General features: G+C 35.5%; 1 protein-coding gene across 2 annotated transcripts; it reads right to left on the bottom strand.

Annotated features, from left to right (window-relative positions):
- Positions 1–1,073: 1,073 nt before the first annotated feature.
- On the bottom strand, positions 1,074–18,625 carry LOC105344851 (epithelial splicing regulatory protein 1). Of its 2 annotated transcripts, none has more exons than XM_011452751.4 (14): positions 18,398–18,625; positions 17,484–17,811; positions 16,672–16,815; positions 14,618–14,843; positions 9,845–9,934; positions 9,121–9,175; positions 8,597–8,707; positions 8,281–8,456; positions 8,095–8,189; positions 6,567–6,779; positions 6,049–6,303; positions 5,709–5,940; positions 5,296–5,597; positions 1,074–4,259 (listed from the first exon to the last, which is right to left on the bottom strand). In XM_011452751.4, exons 2-14 carry the CDS (start codon positions 17,607–17,609, stop codon positions 4,101–4,103), a joined length of 2,184 nt encoding a protein of 727 aa, XP_011451053.1. In that variant the 5' UTR covers positions 17,610–17,811; positions 18,398–18,625; the 3' UTR covers positions 1,074–4,100. The 2 variants fall into 2 exon arrangements, with proteins under 2 accessions (XP_011451053.1, XP_011451054.1); XM_011452752.4 differs by having other exon boundaries at positions 5,429–5,597; positions 18,398–18,618.
- Between the last annotated feature and the right edge of the window lie 1,184 nt (positions 18,626–19,809).

The following is a 19,809-nucleotide window of genomic DNA, read 5'->3' on the forward strand; positions in this document are numbered from 1 at the left end:
TTCCAACTCATTCGTAAGCTAAATATTTTATATATATATCTATCGTCTTTCACTCCACCCTTACAAAACCGTAAAGAACATTAAGATACTTCATAACACTCAGGCTTTTCTTAATCATTATTTTATTTTACCGATCCCAAGGTAGGCCTATATCAAGAAATTCCAAAATGTGAAAAAATTGAGAATTACCATCAGAGAACTTCATTTTTCTTCTCAGACTTCTTTTTTAGTTAACCATGAGAAACAGTCATTTTCGCATCTTCGTTTAAATTTATCATTATTCATATTCTGCGATTCTGAAAACACAGATGGTTTAACTGTGTTATTAGACACATACATTAATAAAACCTCTAGGATATATGAGATACTGTACAATTTTTTTTTAGAAATATTCAGATAATGCCACCGACACGTGTTTAAAAATAGATTTTTTTGGTTGCACATTCTTTTTGTTACATGTATTTGTCTTCGTAGATGGTTCCATGGATGTGTTAGGCTTTCTCTTAAAAAGTGAACGGCTTCAAATGCGTTTCACCCACTATCTTTTTTATTTTCAATTTTCTTTCACAAAGACAAAATTGTCATTTCCCGCCCCAATCTCGACAAAACGTATCCTTTGCATGTTCCTGATATTCTATCGAGTAAAATTAACAGGTTCTTACATATCTCACTTATATTTTAAAGGTGTCGGAGCCCAAAACAATGGCGAGATACAATCGGCGCCGTTGTAGAGCAATCGGCGCGTAGTAAAGAATGAATGATCTTCAACAATGTCTCGTTATCAATTTTCGGACATCTTGCACCGATGATAGTCAAGATAAAAAAGATAGGCTCAAAGAACAGAAGTTTGAATTCTATTGTTTTAAGAAGAAGTCAAATCTGCAAATCCCTCAAAGAAAAGCTGAGAACATGGCTCGTGGGACAAGAATTCTTGCAAGTTTTTGCACATTTCAATTTACAGACTTTTTGTTACCAAAACATTGAATCTTGTCTGGACTGAGAAATATAGACTGTGTCAATCATCCAAACCAAACAACAATATGGTTTCCACTCGAAAGGTTTGCAACCAGCCCTTCAACTGTCATGATCAACATATACTTTATTGCTAATAATGCGACAATCAATAAAATAATAAAAATAAAACGAGATACATTAACATTTGGAACAAGATTTTTTCACTTGTCCTAAAAATATGTATATTAAATATATTTTTCTATATTCTTACTGAACACATATACGCATCTTTACCAATGTCCAAGCTTATTTTACACCATCCACCCTACTCGATCAAATACTGGACCTTATGAATTCTTTGTCAAGCAGTATTTGAACAGCGAGATGTTTTTAAACAACGAGATATGTATACTGTGTATAAAATTAAGCTTGTTAATGGCGTATAAAACATGTATAGATAATGTATAATTAAAAGACAATCTCTATAATCTATAAAAACAAATAGTGTGTGAATAAAACAAACGACAATGTGATATGTAGGAATAAATAATAAAAATCATGCAAAATAATTGACTGACTAGTAACCGCATGCTCCGTTTTGACTTTGATTAGATCGAGGTCAGCTAGAGGTTTTTATTGCACAGGTATAAAACCAGCAGCAAGATGGCATAATGGGGTTGAGACAAATGTTATTCTTGATATGTTAGAGGAAAGGAGATTTATTTATTTCTACCTCAACGGAGGAAGTATTTTTTTATCTGGCATGAGTATTTCTATATAAATATTCAAAACGGTATGGCACTTTGCAACGGCATTATTATTTTGCGTTTCCTAAGCTACATGTTAAAATATGTTTGAGGGTTTGCAGCACTCGTGTAATGGGACTGGTCACCTTTAGTAAAAGCCCGAGTTACACTTTATCCCCAACGCACCATTCTCTAGGATGTAAACCAATTCCAGCCAGTGAGCCCTCAATAGCTAGAACCATTAGGCTCCCCGCCACCGGCTCTTCGAGCAACCGTACCAGATCCAAATCACAAAAAAGGAAGTTGCGCAAAATACCCACACATTTTACACCATTTCCGGTTTAATTGTCAAATTGGACATGGACAGTAAAAATTGTAATAAATAACATGATTTTAAATAAATATATTAATCAAAAAGGTCTTTAGATGGCTGTTAATTTTTTTCAAATAAATATATCACAGAACGCCATTGTGCTCCCAGTAATTAAAAACCCAGCTATTTATAAAAACCACAACCACATATAAATATTGTCCATGATCCTTATTTTCACAATTAAACACGTGATAAAATGTTGTTAAAATATCAAAATCCGTTTACCAAAATAAATTGATAATGGCGGAAATGCGTGAGAGTTTGCGCATTCTCAGTTGTGCAGTTCACTAATAACAAAAAAACTATTCCCGCACAAACAATTACCAAGAGCAAAAAAAAAAAAACACTTGTATAATTCTCTGCCACCATAAAACGCTCCTTTTTGGAATAAATTAGTACTTTCTTCCTGGTGAATTCACACACGTGTGCTATGGCATAAAATAATTCTGAGTGTATTGCGCAATTTCGTAATGAATAATGGAGAGTAAAATCAAGCAAAAAGCCACCACCAACACCAAAACAAATCCGGCACCACCACCACTGCAATTCTAATTTGTTTATTGCCATTTTTTTTATCGGAAATTATATATATATATATGATGAATGTATACATTCTACAACTAACATTGCTACAAATTATATCTACAAATCTCTAAAAATTGTCATACGAAGTTATTAATCAGCAGAAGATTTTTTTTTCAAAACAAATGTACAATTATGCGTAGTAGAAACAATTGACAAAATATCACTAGAATTTATCTAACATAGTTGAGCAGAACTCTACATTTTCTAAAACAAAAATCTGGACAGCTCAAAACAACCACTTGGGTTATTAAAATTGGTCTGGTTACCTTCATTACCTTCACATTTCAGTTCAATAATGAAATAAAAAAAAAATAATAAAAGCAGAAACCAATATCCAAAGTTTAAAGCAATTTGTTTCCAATATTGCACTTATTATGTAATATCTACTACTTTCATAACTTTTGCAAAGCGAAACTGCTGCAATATGATTTTTTTTTGTATTCAAATGTCATGATATATGTACAATTCATCGTTATGATCACAACCAAATCTAAAAAAAACATCATGAGATTGCTATAACTAATATTTTGACTGCTATATCATATGCAATAAATGTTAAACAACAATGACTAGAGCACAATATTTTCTTAATTTGATTTCAAAGTATTGCATAGCATTTTTGCATGTCTTCAAACAATATTTTGAAGAAAAAAAAGGTTTGGCAAAAATTTGGGTTCAAAAATATCTAATGATTATGTTAGATAATCTAAAATCCAACTGTCTTGAAAAAAAAATTTTTTTCATAATAATTATTACATATTATATTTATAAAATACAAAAAAAAAATTATATCAACAATGTCATGGAGTGATATGTTTTGATATCAACATAAACAACAATAAAACAAAATTATCAATATTCATATTCACAATAATAAATGATATTATAATAACACAACAAAATACTTGACTCAATACTCTGTAGTAGGCACTTCTTAATGCATAAAACCACATAATTTTTTGTCTTTTGCACAAATTGTTTTCTCTGTGAAATACCATAGCATTCTTTCAGACAATTTATTTATTGTTGCGAGCACTAATCACACTAAAACAAAAATCAGCGAAAATCCTTTCTGAAGCATTAGACTTCACAGAGAAGACTTACAATAATACAACCTTTTACACTTTCATGGCAATAAAGTCAGAGATTAGAGAAATGAGACAGGCAAGAATTTGACTGGAAATAACAAATGTTGCTTCGTTTTGCCATGAAAGTACAAGATCTTTAATTTCAAATAGAAATACCAGATCTCAAAAATAATATATATCTACTTTAAAGATCACCTGATCTTTTTCTCATATCTTATATTTATAATAAATATTGTAAAATTGCTTAAATAAAACAGATCTATTTTGACCCTGGAACATCTGAACACATTGTGTGCTGATTGACTTTTCCCCTTTCACAGTAGTAAACGTTTGCATTGCGTACTTTACCAAATATCAGGCTAGGAAAAGCTCTATAAGACACTGCCCCATGGTCTGCTTGCCTCGGGTAGCTATTGCACGCTCTGCTTCCGATCGCGTCATGAAGGAAATTAATGCGTCCCCCGTGAGTCTCCCATCCGGTAAAATCTGGATTTGGATATTCTCTGGAGTTACCTGCAAAAAGCCAAACGTAAATTCGTAAGTTGTTTTTCCCTTTTGATATAAAAGGTTCGTTAACTTTCATTAAACATGTCTTTTTGTTTTCTTTAAATATCTCATCGAATTCAATTTGTCATCATTTGATTGAATTATAAAAAAAAAAATATTAAATTTAAATAAAATTGATAATTACTACAAAGTTTGAGCAACATTGGAAATGTTTAATAAATATTGCAAGAGGTGCAGAATTCTTCACTTTTTATATCAAAATGCAGATTAATTTATTGAGAATGAGAATTTAATTCAGTCATTTCAATGAATAATTTACTTTATGAAAAGGAATACTAATATTCTGTGCAATAGTAGAAAACTATAATAGAAACTGTGAGAGGTAATGAAATGTGACAAAACCGGTGGATTTTTGGTTTGTTATTAGAGTCAAAAGAAAGGAGTAAGAGATATGAATTATTAGTAGTAAAACAACTTCCACCTTGTACGTGAAACATTTATACAATTCAAGTACACTGGTTTCTGTTCACAATATCTGAAAGAGCTGTGCATTGGTAGCATCTATAGTTAGGCCCAACGCAATAAAATAAAAAAAATCCTTTAAAAATCTGATAAGGATTTTTTTCTCTATATAAATGTCTTCATTGCGATGAGCCTAAGCATGTGTACAAGCAGCATCAAACTGTTTCTTCCACTGTCTTTGGGAAGATTGGTTAATAGTGTTTTAATAGTCAGAGAGTACAATAATCCGTTAGCAAAGGATTATAGGTAACTATAGATACACTCTAGAAGCAATATCAAAGCTATATCTGATTTCACACTCTTTCAAACATACAGGGCTCCTGCCTATACTTAATATCCAAGCAATATGTTCCTGTTCAAAAGACTAGGTTTTCCTTTAGCATCGTCCAAAAAATATTTCACAATCTTTTACTATAAAATTATCATTATGAACATTTGTTTCAAAAAAATGAAGTATTGAGATTCTGAAACAGGTTTTTTTTTTATTGTGTTTCATTTTGAATAATGGACCTAAACATACCTCTGGAAAACCTTGAAAGAAGTTCAATATGTCTTGAACTTGAGCATTGACAGGTAAGCCTCTCATTACGACAAGAGTGGGAGGCCCTGTATGTGTGACATAGGTTTGTGGAGAGATAGGAGGGCTAGGGTACCAATAAACAATCTGGGGAAAGTAGGCAGGTCGCGGGGCCGCCGCCGCAAGAGGAGCAGACATCATTGTTGGTTGGAAAGCGGCCGTCTGAAGATGCTGTGGCAAGTGGGCAATTGGCAATGTGGCCGGCTGCAGTGATGGCAAAGACGTTGGTATGAGTGTTGGTGCCGCTGAAAAAAGTAAATAAATATACATTTAATGGGAGTAAGGTACGCGTGGTAAACAATGCTTTCAAGATTTTTTCGATAAAGAAGAAGAATGATTTAGAATTAAGTTCAAACCTTGTGAAAGAATAGGTCTCTGAATGAAAGGTATCTGTGGCGGCGACGGTATGGAAGTTGTCGGGATACCGTTGGTCAGAACGAGATTCATGTCCTCTCCGGAGCACTGTATAACGTCAATGATTCTCTTCTTCTGTGCAAACACAATTGGTCTCTTATTTCTGTTGATAGCTGTCAGCTGTGCAGATTCTTCGGAGTCCATTTGTATGAATGCTTCACCAGAAGGTTCTCCCTGAAAACAAAACCCAAAATGTAATTATAGTTCCGGAATTATCGTAAATATCGTAAATCCGAAAATGCAATATTATACAGTTTTATCAATAGCGTCTGTTTTACATACCTGTGCTGTATACACCATATGAACACCTTGGAAGATGATGAATTGCGAAAATTCGCCGAGGAATGTCAGAATGTCTGTGACTTGGGCGCCACCTGGAATGTTACGCAGCCGAATACAGTCGCGCCGCGTGCCGCTGGTGATGAGGCTCTGTGGAATGTACGGAAGCTGACTTTGTGGAGTGAGTTGCGTAAGGATTGCAGGAAGGGGCGTTTCTTGCGGTTCTGGGTTCCGCGGGTCCATACTTCTGTTGAGAACCTAAAACGAACGAGGCTATCGGTAATCTATATATTCAATGTAACTTTTATCCAAACAGATTATCTCCCATCCTCTCATCACATAATCTAACGCATTCAAACAAGAAAAAAAGATTGGAATTGTTAAAGGTGCGAGTGTGCATTTTCTGGAAGTAGGATACTCATGATTCTCATCATGCGTATTTCCACAACAAAACAGCGTATAGATGCTAATGCCCGTGAGCGCTTGAAAGAAAGGTTTGCGTCTTCGAAATGGATAATTACCTGTTGAACTTCAGCAGTTGTGCTCTTGAACAGTTCAATGTAACGGGTTCCCATAATCTCCCTGTGTTTTTTAAGGGCTGATACGGCATCTTCTTCCGAGGCCAGTAGAACAAAGGCGTCACCGGTTGATCTGCCATCTGGGTAGTGAACAAACAGGATCCCCTCTTCGCCGTCCAAAACCGAAACGGATGGCTCCCGAGCAAAGAACTCTAGCTGTAAGCGCAAAGACAGAAAATAGCAACGACAAATCTTACAACGCTTCAACATGCACCGATATCACAAGCTAGTGGAAATTAGTATCTGCAGGCCTCATTGCCTTCCTACCTTGGAAGATGTCGATGTAACTTTCGTCGTTTTGACACAATCGTATGCAGAAAATATGTGTTAAAATGTACTTAGGGAAAAGATCACACTTAATCATTGTCCAGTTCCTTCCCAGTAATGAATGTTATATTATAACTAAACTGTTAAGCACAACTTATTATTAGTGGTTATTAATGTAAATCCCACATGATATATGATACATGTATACCCAACACAACAATACGCGAGAAGATCCCCTGGTCCTGCAGATACCAATATCAGAATAGTGTCAAGGTTCCTGAAGGTGTTTACAAAGAACTGAAGACTGAAGCGTACTTTTATTTTGAAATTAGAAAGAGAATAGTTCTAAACAAAGACATAAACGACCCCCGTTGGTTTCTTGTGAACATGCACTGCGCCCTTCCACTACTGTGACATAACTAAACCTTCTTTAGAAAAGAAATTTACAAAAAGCTAAAAAAAGATGAACTAGAAGACATCAAATTTATAGAACCATCTCTTTCTAATAGAAAATAATTTATAAATCCATTATGATTTGGTAATAATTTAAATATTCAAATGTATGTTAAATGTTAAAGATATTTTTTTCATTAATATAAAATCGCTTCTTCAAGTCGTTATTGAAACACCTCCAACCTCGGCTGATAGAAATGGATGAGATGAATACATGACCTAATTACCAAGAATTAATTTCATTTGTAAACCATTTGTTACTACGAATATCCGCTTCACGCCTAAGGTGAAGATATCTGAGTAATTATTGTTGTAGCCTGCAACCAACCCTTTTACTGCCCCGCACCGTCGGAAAACTTGCAATACAATTGGTTTCATCACTGGCACCAAAATTTCCATATCCAATATGGCGACAAAACACGAATTATCTCCCCTATAACCGTAACCTCCCTTAGCGTCCACACGCATTCCCCTGTATGAATGTAATATTACTTATAGGGGTCCACAACTTACCTGCTTTTCAGCTCAGATATCGTTTTAGCTATTTAGCTAAAACAGCATGCTGAAAAATGTATCATGTTAAGCAAGTTTTGTACACATCATGCATGGGTAATCTGACGTTCATAGTTAAAGTATGCCGATTCGTTGAGTTGAGTAAATAAACGACTCGTGTAATGCTTAATTTCTATGATGATAAAAGCCGGGATATACAAAACATGTCAACTGTAGAGTAAATACAGCTTCCACTTACCACTTGTTGGGCTGTGGCTGTGAATGGCAAACCACGCATGCGTATAATGACTTGGCCACCTCTCGAAAGGAAAGCTTGTGCTTCCGAGTTACTGCCTGTAAAACAAGTAATAATTCATTGTATTGGATTCAATCTCTCCGCTCAAGTTTCAAAGCAAGATTATTTTTAAGTCCCATTAGGCCTTACCTCCTGCTACATTGACGAAGTCTTTTCCAGTTGCCTTATAGACCTCGATGTATCTCTGGCCGATATGATGTTTATGCCTTTTCAGTGCCAGATCTCTGTTCTGTTCGTTCTCCAGTCTCACCAATGCTTCCCCATTTCTTCTACCCTGAGGACTTAGACAGAGAGCCACGCCGCCTCTGTTAAGAAGAAAAAAAGTGAGTCGATATACATGTATTCTTTTAAATTTAAAGTTTACATCTCATTAAACGAAAGATTTTTTTTTTTAAATCGTAAATAATGAATACGAACAGTTTAGATGTGTGAATGTTTAACTTACTTTGCAATGTTTAACCCTTTGAAGAATCGGGCAATATCTTGATCGGAAGACTGCCAAGGAAGACCGCGAGCTCGAACAACATGGTTGTCATCTACTATATCAGATTTACTACTGTAAAAGCGAGAGAAAAAAATACAATTTAATTAGTTCCAATCTAATTCAACAATATTACAAATATATATTAGTATTACAGCTTTTTTGTAGAAGTTTGTTATACTACGAGATATCGTGAAAAGAAAAAAATTGAATCATCGTCAAATCATTTCATATATTATGAAAATACTATCTGCAAATAGCAGAGCGTGCGCCCGTTTGTTCAGATGGAAATAACTTGAAACAGCTGAGCATGCAAACTGTAGAAACCCTTTTGTGAATCGACAAATGAGTTTTATTGCCGTTTATTTGAGGAAATTGATGATATTGATCCTAGTGTCTACTATCAACCAACGAGCTGCTTATAAATGACGTCACGACTGCCGCACTTGAGACAGATGTCGCAAAAGACTTTGTAGTATAACGCTTACCATATACCGGGTTCTAGACGTTCGTTGATTATCTCTGGTTCTCCAAACACGTGACCTAAAAAATAATAGTACATTCATGTAGTAACATATTGTGGGCCTTTTTGTACAGTAAAACGATCCAGTTGTGGATAAGAACGCCAATCTTGGGCGCCCATCTATAGTGTTGACAGTATCATGCGGTTTTGTTTTATCGAATCGTCTAACGGTATTTATCATTGCAAAATCTGGTCCTCTTATTAGCCATATACTTATCTCCGATATGTCAATATCTATCCTATGATCCCATGAGATTAATGTTGTCAATGATAACGATTCCACAAAGTATAAAGCGTTCACGGGTAGTTATACCCGTAATTTACAAAAATGCATTATTCACGCTATTTTGTGCCCTATGTACAGACCTAGCTGTATATTGTGTCATTCAGCGAAAAAACAACATCAATTTTGAATACCTCTAAGGTAGCGCGTCTGTGTTGATTTTGATTGTCAATGGGCAAAGTGACAAAAAAGGCTTAACAAAGACAAGCACTTCAAAGATATTATCATAAAAGAAGTTAGAAATCTCACCCGAAAAATGTCTGCAAAGCTCTTTTTAAAAAATGCTTTTTTCTTTAAGACAAATGTAATACTTCACATACCATTTTCTCATACAAAACCTCTTGCTGCTCAAGTTTATAGAGCAATGGAAAGAAGTTCAAAGAGTTATTTAAAAAATCATATTTACCGTCATTGATTAATCTGTGGAGTACGTTTGCCATCTCTTGACACTGCCGGATCCCATACTCTACGGAGTTGTCCTCTTGTAATCCTAAATCTAAAGAGTGAGTCAAGGAAAAGGGGCTACATGTAACACATCCCAGACGTTTAATTTTAACTCACTACGACTTCTATTTAATGGTTTCCCCTGTACGCGATACAACACTTAACTGGAACGTTCTGCGGAACGGGGAGGGGGGGGGGATATGGATAGATAATTTGATTTAAACAGAAATAACTTCCATTTTCATTGCAGAGGTGAGGGTATTTAAAAAGTTCTCTCTAAGTGTACCAGAATTCAAGTCATTAACTACAATGCAATTAAATGAAGAAAAGACCGAGGCATTACATGTCGTGGTGTATTTACACAGCATAGAAAAGGTGATATCTCTCTTACGTCGCGTTCTGATGGACAAAAAAAGCACAGCATTGTGTAAATAGGACAAAAAGAGGGCATTTTTCTTTCGAGAAAGTATCGATGATAGTCAAAAGAAAAGTCTTTAGGACACCTAAACTTTATGGTCACTATGTTTTTCACTATAAGGAGTCTGGCTGGTCAAAAAATTAACTAAGTATTTAGATCTGCATTAAACTTTCTAACATGACATTTTTTGGCCATAAACTATCATGATAGAGTAAAGTAAAACTCCAATATTTAGCTTAAAAATTGAACATGTTCCTATATCTTTATGAAGAGCTCTTCGACTAAAGAAGGTAAATAAAGCTTTAAAATGGCCACGACCATCAAGCCGCCTTAACTTGTATCATAGTCCTGGCATATTTTAAAATAGCATATCAAGTCGGAGACGTTTCGATAGAAAATCATTCTGATTCTTTTTTCGTAGTACATATTGCAAAAAAAAATCTATTCATCTGAAAAGGTTTTGTTTGATGTAGTAAGCAAAACGGCCTTGTAGGCAATAAGAGTACAACTGGTGAGTTAGTAGGCATAGAAATCCATGGCGGGATAAAGCAAGGTGGGCTGGTAAAACTTGTATACGTCCCCGAGGGCGGTGAACCAAGAAACCACCGTATAAACAAGACTGACATGAAAACATTTTGTTTTACCAGTGTGTTGTAAATTCTATGTTCCTTAAGCGCATTTGGGACGGATTTCGTACAAAGCTGTACAAACAAGATGAAACATTATTCTCTTGTCAAGATATTTTGACAACATACAATATTATGTTTATGGAGAAAAATGCAAATTGTTAAATGTTTTTGTTCTTCTGTTAACGAAGTGTAAAACAGGATTTTGTGAAGTATATATGTATCTTCAAGATGATCGATTTTGCGAGCGGACTAACAGCTAATACCAATGTAAATCAGCCGGGCCCGCGTGGAGCTAGGCCCTTTTACAAGTTACGGAACAGCCTGACAGATCACCACAAAGATTTTAATCGCCGGTGCAGTGACACACGATCGCTTTTTACAAAATAAATTACAGAAGAAAGGGGTTTAGTTAAGATTTGTTAAGTAGCGAGAACATTTCCCGGTGAAGATAACCAGAAAGTCTTTGACTACTTCACGTTCTGGGGCTATGAAAAGGTTTTACTTAAGTTTCCCCAAATCCGTCCCCAAAACCCGCGAAAGAACTAATCTATACAAAAAATCAATCCCTCTATCTCCCGATTTGCCCTTGTAGATATCGATACCCTTATTTGCTAAGTCCAGTCGTACGAAGTTATTCTTTTCTTTTTTTTGTAAGAAGAATTCCACATATGTGAAAACAGATACGTTTATTCTTTAAAACCAGTGTCATACAAATTAAAACATATTTTCTAAATTAGTCTTTTGATCGATGAAAGTGTTATGCGTGTAGTTTCTTACCAAAAACTTTCATTATTATTGTGAAAATTTTTAGAAAACTGTGACAATAGATGATGGCCTTTCTGATAACAGTCATTGTGTGAGTTTCTTTGAGAAAGTCAACCGTAATGGCGAAGATAAGGAATCATAGAAATTGATACTAGAAAGGGAACTTCGGTAATAAAAGAGCTGTGTTCAGGAAACAATGGGACAGGAGACAGGGGGGCCTCAATTTGAGTAATAACGGACACAGAGGGTGTCAATTTATTAATTGTTGTCAAGACAAAAATGAAAATATTTGGGGCACACAACATTAGCATTGTTTTACAGATAGGAGTCAACGCTAAACTTTCTGAAGAAAATATTTTACTTTGCATATGTTTGGGGTTATTTATTAGAGACATAAATCTGCCATAATATAGAATTTATCAGCATAAATTGTGCATAATTTTGTTATTAAAAAACACGCAAGATTTCCGTTTCCTCTAACCCCCATGATCGTTTCAAATGATGAATCATCAAATGTGAACATTATTTTAGATTAAAATCGATGATATTTTTATTTCAGTTAAAATTTCCCAAATACAGATACATGTATATGTTTCTGTATTTATGGTTGTCTAAGCTGTTGAATTTTTCGGAATGCCTCGGGCAATATGAATTTACGAACCGTGAATTTCTTCTCTGCTGATAGCTTGAATCAATCACTGGGCTGTCACCACTATGCCCCTAAGGCAAAACAGATATACATCCCACAAAAACATAGATGAACATCGGCAAAAATATCTCTAATCTACGCTTTGAGTGCAGGAAATCGTTAAATCCTACCCAAATATTCAGTTTTAATGCATTGCTAAATCTACGTCAAACCCTTTTTTTTTAAAGTTGCTCTCCTTTCTAGTAATTAAAATAAATTGACATTATATTGTACACATTATTTTATACTAACTTTGGTAAAACTGTGTTTCACAGAAAAGAAGTAATTTTGACAGTCACCATTAATTAATCGCCGTTCATGGCTTCTCGAATACGGGTCACGTGATCGTCAGTAAAGTTGGCTTGGTTTTGGAGAATTTCGTTTTAGCAATTAATGATGGCGCCCGGAGTGGACTGTTTAGATAAAATCCAGTCTTTATCCTAAGGACAAGATCGTATATTTTCCTGTGATGGTCACCCTTAAGATGTGACAGATATCTCTAGACCCTTCCTTAATGTAATACACTACCGATGAGAATAAAACCTTATGTTTCCGTCGCTTTTATGACGCATTTCATACTAAAATCACGACAACAAGGCGCGCTTTTTGGGTTCTTTTGGTCTCCAATACTCAGAGAGAGAGAGAGAGAGAGAGAGAGAGAGAGAGAGAGAGAGAGAGAGAGAGAGAGAGAGAGAGCGGTGGTAGACAACTAAATATAGAAATGACTCGTAGGTCATATTAAATGAAGAAAAAAAAAACGTTATGTCATATTTAAAGTAGTAGAGTACCCATCAATGTTACGCTTCGAATCCTTTATTATACGAAAAACTGTCTTAAACTTGATAAACGATGTTGTGTGAATAAACTCTCTCTTTAGACATGGCTGATTCAATACGTTCAGGTACTGATAAGAAAGGGTAGAGAGAGGAAGAACCTGGGTACATCCACCCGGCATGATACAAACAATGCTGGAGTTATCGCTAGACATCGCAGCTATGACAAACATGGAAGAGGAAACTTTGTCCAGTTTCTGCCTATACCAGCAAACACAGAGGCAATCAACATTGCTATGACTAGAGACAACACAACTGGAGGGCCCATTTTTAGGTATTTTTCCTTCCATATTGGAGCCGTCCCCTCATTCAACCAACCAACCTAGTTCATCCTTTTAATATCTAAACAATTACATATATACAACTTGGGCTGAACCAACAAAATAGTAATTTGTTTTTGTAACCTAATTCTTTACCAATGTAACATTGACCATGTTGAAAGTTTCCAAAATAAGAGAACAAAGCAAAAATCGCTAAAACAATTGTGTATTCGGACCTAAGTCAGCATACATACGTTCAATAAATATACGGTGGCCATTCCTGAAGCGATTACAACATGTTTGGGGGTAATCGGCTAAATAAACACTGGTAGTACATATAATCTGTAAACCTATTTTTCTCCCAAAGGATAGCAGCATTAAAATCTACCAGTGCGAAAGCTTAATCCAACCTGACTAAACAACAGCGGACTGTACTTTCATTTCAGGGACTTTAAATTACACTTTCAATTCTTCTCTGATTAATCCCGTTTCTCCTAATCCCCTTGTTTGTTTTTCTCATTAATTTTCTATTGTCTGAGTGCTTCATGAATATATTTAATTCTCAACATTACCTATAAGTATTAACTTTTGAGTTTACTCATTCAACAGGAATTTTCCTACACACAAAGTGCCTGTCGAAGCCTTTTGAGCGATTTTTTTTTTTTTTTGACAGAGATGTAAAGGTGTCTTGTTTGACAAGAGCTTATAAGAGTTATAAAAATGATCTTCAGTCTGCGAAATTTAATTGCGAGTTCTGAGAGAAAGGCATGTTTTCTCGTCACACAGTTCCATGTTTTAAAAAATAGATATTGGGTAGCGTGTTGGACTTTTACAGATCCACGATAGGGGCAATTAGACTCTTAGGGCTAGAAGTTTAATAATTACTGTAGGCGGGTGAAAATTCCAAGTCACAACCGTGACAAGTTTTATATAAATATGAAGACGTGAAATGGGATATGAACTGTTTTTCTAAGGCTAAATTTAGATACCACATCCATTCGTCACAAGGGTTTGAGGTCAGTTAAAGAGTTTTCGCTGTCTATGGAATACAGTGAACATACGAAAAATAATGATACATACTTACTGATCATTTCACAAGCTGAACAAAAGAGTGTTGTTGATGATAGTAGAAAAAAGGATACAATCTAACATTGCTTTTATATTTGGAATACTGTCTGTTTTGTAGAACTTCTTAAATTCTTTCCGTATGTCGTAAAACTTGTACAGATATGATGGCAGGGAAATGTTCTTGTTGCTGGCTTCTGGATGAAGACATTGCCTAAGGTGCAACTGTCCATCTGTTAATACACAAAACGATTTCCCGCCATGTTCCGGATGTACTCCTTTGGAAGACAAGAATCTGTCGAACTGTAAAATATATAAGTAATGCAAAATAAATATCTGTGTAAAATTGTGCACGTGTACAAAAACTCGGGACAAAAAAGCTAAGGTTTGTGATAGTTTTGTTTTTCTAAAATGCACAGCAGTGGCTAAAAACAAACTGGAAAAATAGATTATTCGTCTGGATGCATGCATGCATATAAAAAGTGTATGTCTGGGTTATTTTCTCATATATGCATGTAGAACTCTTTATGAAAACTTAACAACCATAAACAAGCATTTACTCCTTTAGTTTATTCATTTCTGTTCGCGAGTGAGGCGGAGTGTGATATATATTCCTTGACTTTGTTTTAAAATTCGCTAATCTGTCAGCTAGTAGTGTTTTCCTAGACGATCTTGGGATTTTTCGTCCAGTTGTCGTCTGCTGCAGTACACACGCTTTGCTGTTGGCTTGTTAGATTTTGGGACAGGTTTCATTTTCCCATGACATTTAAGAATTAAGATAACGATGAAACTCGTCAGGTGCCTGCAGATATCTTAAAGGACCCGCCATACACTACACAGGTGTACTTGCTTGCATAACACCTTTAACTAGTATCCTCCAAGAAACAAACATACATGTAACCCTTGGATAATATTTTTAAAAAATTCTTATTTTTCGTATTTTCCCCTCTTGTCCCCCACATTTTGTGAGTCGTTCAAGTCCCCTTCGTTTTTATATGGCAAACATGACATTTATAACTAATTCACAAAATTGGACAATTTATATTAATGCTGCGAGTAGACTCGTATGTTACAGTATTTCTTTGTTCCATTTTTGTCATTCTGTGTACGCCGCTGAAAGCAGCCGACAATATGTTACCAAGACCCCTTTCGCGTTGTACTATGGACATGATTTCGAAGGGGCAATCTTGGTTCAGCCAGCTGATGCAGTAGTTGCAGCAACATCGAAGCTGTTGCCACACAATTTTCAAACACGGGGACGAAACAATCGACATCGATTGCCAACAGTAGGGCGACAACAGGTTGCAGTTACAAAGAATATGAAAAGAGACACTCCAAGTCTACCGACCAATCGCCATTTATTAAAAATTCACGATATAAATGACGACAATTAATTCGATTATTAGGTTTTTTCCGCCTGCTTCTTCTGGAGACAGTTGGTAATTAAGAATTATTAATTATTCTCCTCACAAAATGGCATGCCGGGTTTGAGAAAATTAAGCTAAAGGATAAATGTATAAGTGTTTCACTATATTGTCTTTCCTTCTGATTTTTTGTCACCGCTTCGTATCTAATTATGAAAATTTTGACACTAAACTTCTCATAAATCATGCACATCGCGCGAGGGAGAGAGAAAAAAATCCAAAACAAATTATTCATTCTAAAAGAGAGAGACTACAAAAAAATTTACAAGCCAACAATTTCACTCGAGGAAATCGAATTCACATTGACACAGCAGTAAAGATTTAAATGCATATGTGTATAGGTGTGTATAGGAAGCCTTATTGTGTCAATTATTATTTAGCACTGTTAGAGTTGTTTGTTAACCAACAGCTGATGGTGTTTGCTCAAGAGTAGTAGAAGCACATAGCAATGTTCAGTTCTGAAGAGGGAGGGCAAACAAATATGAAATATACCCTCAAAGGGTCGCGTGGATATACGTGCATTGGTGACTTGGTTGTAAATATTAACATAAAAGGCTATCCAACTATGAAATAAACACCAATAAGTGGGTATTCGACAGTAGTCAAATAGATATATGGAGGAGTTTGATAAGATATATATAGGTAAACCAGGATGTTAACGTGTTGGTGGGAGGGGGATGTAAAGATTGGTTGTAAATAGAACTCACCTCATCCAGGATGTGTTCAAGAGGCTGTGAATGCTTGACGGCTTCCTCGTTTAGTCCCGTCTCTGTTTTGCATTCCTCGGTAAGCACCGTCTCAGTCGTTTCTGAAGGTTGTGGCTTCACGTAATGCTGCTGCACAGCTACCACCTAGTTATTTTGATGAAAATGGGGAAGTTGATAAAAAAAAAACCAACAAACTATTTTACACGTGCAATAAAGTAAACAGATTTATTTTTGGTAGAATGTGTAAAATTGGTCAGTATCTAATGCAATTGCTTCATGTACTTAATATGTTAATGTAGAGACACCTATTGTCAACCCACCATGAAGCACCCATTATTGGTGACACGTATGAAGACACCATATGGTGGCAGTTAAAGGCAAAATTAACAGAGTTTATAAACTTTCAGACATGCTGTCATGGAATGTATGAATTAAAACTAGCATACCTGTGAACAGGTAAAATTGGGACAGAGGAAACGTGATTATTTGGGGGTAGAAAACGGTGTCCCCCTGGCTTGTTTACATTCTTATTTCGGTATGTCTTTTCAACGTTCGTGGGCTATGAATCACATGATTAATTTGGTGTATCGGACTGTCGAAATGTCTCTTGTGTCAGTATTTATAGGTGAGTGTGTAAATAAGTGAGAATGTGTTAACTTTTTTCCACTTTTTCCTTACACAACAAATGTACACAAAACCGCGTGCTACTTCGCCACACAGGTGATTGAATGGGAAACCGGATGGTCGTGAGAGTGTGTATTTACAAAATGTGGGTTACGTGGAAAGAAGTTAGATAAAAGTTTTCCTCTCACCTTGCAGTTAAGCACGTCGAATAATAGATACACAAACAGCACAACTTGTTCCTCGTCCACTCCTAAGTCCTCTCCATTTTTGCCAGCAGTAGCACAGAAAGTCACCACTAAGTGAGAGGTAGCCATATCGAACTACCTGTGTCCAGGAATACCTGCGCTCAGAACTCTTTAATGCAAATGAAATGTTTTGTCACTGCGATCACCCATGTGCGTCGTCGCGGGACTTTTTATCCTAAGGCAATCTTATTGGTCTTATTTACGTGGCACTCGAACGAAAATACCGCCTCGCCTGCGTGCGCAAATTTCTCATATATGTTGCACACTAACTCTGAAAAAATATATAATATAAAATTACCTTAAAACAAGCTGTTACCTTCCGAATATCGTTCATGACAAAGGAACACCTCTAATCAATAGTCCAGATCGAAGTTTTGACGACTTAAGACCTGTGATTGAATACTTTAAATCTCCGCGTTGAATTGTCAACAAAAACTGACAAAAACCCTGCTGTCATTACTGCTCTGATGGCCACTGTGCATTGTTTAAAGTAGATGACTACTTATCAACAGTGCTCATCTAACAACAATTGCAGAAATCAACACAAAAACCCCCTGATACTACTATTACAGTTCCGTATTGTCTGGACCGGTATAGATTGTATATCAACTCAAAAGACCTCCAAGGCTACGTTACCAAAATGGCCAAGTCTGGTTAAAAACAAACTGACAAAAATATCTACACCCACCGTCATAGAATTTTAGCAACGATCTTAAAGAATATTGCAGTTTTAATAAAAAAAAATGTGAAGTGGTTCTTAAAACTTCGACCTGTTATTTTTTTGAAAATACATATAAGCACAAGTGTCCAAGTGTCCGATATTAAATTCAATTTTTGATTAAAAACTGTCGTCTTACCGTCGTGAAAGTTCTTAAAATGATGGCCAGATTTCCAGGCACAGGGTAAATATATATCCACGCCTTACGAAGTCGATACACCTACTACGACAAGCCAATAATCACTAAATCTCTTAATCCGACAATAGATATAAAGCCTTAGTCCTAACCCCCGGGGTCGACTTCGAAATTGCCCGTGTTATCAGATTCCACAGGTTATCACAACAGGTGCGAAAATTCCAACACCTAACCTCGGGACAGTTGCGTTGGACACAAATTTTCCGCCTGGTGGCTAATGATAAAATTAGATACGTGCATTAAGAACAATTATGAGTAATCGTCCTATACGCTTGTCCGTATTATTGCACGGGGACACTATTTTCACCCATATTGCAGTCATCATACGGTTTATGGGGACAATTTAGTCTTTCACCATTTATTCGAGGCTTTGATATTTGCAATTGTCACTAATACACTCATGGGAGCAAATTAGACTTTTTAGTGTTGTTCATTCATAAAATAAAACTAAGCGGTCCGGATTCCGAATTTAGAATCGATTTTCCATGAAATTAGCAAATGAAATATTTTTTTTCTGCTGGTCTTGTGTAGAATATAAAAAAAGCATTATAAAATAAAAACATAAAACTTAAAATAATAAAAGAAAGCTTCACATTCTCAATGGGTTTTTTTCCAGATACCATAAAAACTAACAAAAAAGATTCGTTTCATAATGATTACAAGAATGAAATATTTGTATTAAAGAAATAAGTGCAATACTATATGAATTACACGTATACATTTATTCATGCAAATAAGAATTATTGTTATCAGATATACATGTACATGTAGATGTAGAGTAGAGCATGCATCTATTGCATTAGTTTATTTAAACGTGTGATATGAAGCTTACATATATAGTATCGAATACATTTCATACAAAGTTCATTTAGAAGCATGTACATGTCATCTAAAGCTCATATATTATACATGTAATCGCACATATATTTTATTTGACGCTCATACGCAAGTGCATGCATGAAAGCTTATATCTTAGTGCAGACCTGTCATGATCATATGAAGCTCATATTATAGCAGTAGAAACATTTGATAAGGTATATTATAGCGTTAACATACATGTATACACAGTAACTCATATTGTAGAACACACAGGATATTTGCAAAGAGCTAAATTAAGAAGCGTTCTCAAACAATATTTCGCTCAAAATAGTATATACATGTCCCTAAATGCTATAGATGCAACAGCACCCTCTAGTCATTTGCATTTATGTCCATAAGCCTAAGGGGTTTCGGTGAGCAAATCTCAAAGTCATTTCTATCCGTAACTTCTTTAACTCCATGGGCGATGTCGACGTACATGTATTTAGGATGTTAAAGTTTTCACATGAAACTCTTGTCCAATTCATTTACCTGAA

Source organism: Magallana gigas, chromosome 3 (genome assembly GCF_963853765.1).
Source record: "Magallana gigas chromosome 3, xbMagGiga1.1, whole genome shotgun sequence".
NCBI classification, from domain to species: domain Eukaryota; kingdom Metazoa; phylum Mollusca; class Bivalvia; order Ostreida; family Ostreidae; genus Magallana; species Magallana gigas.

Excerpts from the sequence above, each read along its gene's own strand:
- LOC105344851 (XM_011452751.4), bottom strand. The coding sequence starts at position 17,609 with ATGGCTACCTCTCACTTAGTGGTGACTTTCTGTGCTACTGCTGGCAAA. Across the intron at positions 14,844-16,671 it reads TTGAACACATCCTGGATGAG|TTCGACAGATTCTTGTCTTC; the intron begins GTGAGTTCTATT and ends TATATTTTACAG. Across the intron at positions 8,457-8,596 it reads AAAGGGTTAAACATTGCAAA|AGGCGGCGTGGCTCTCTGTC; the intron begins GTAAGTTAAACA and ends TCTTCTTAACAG.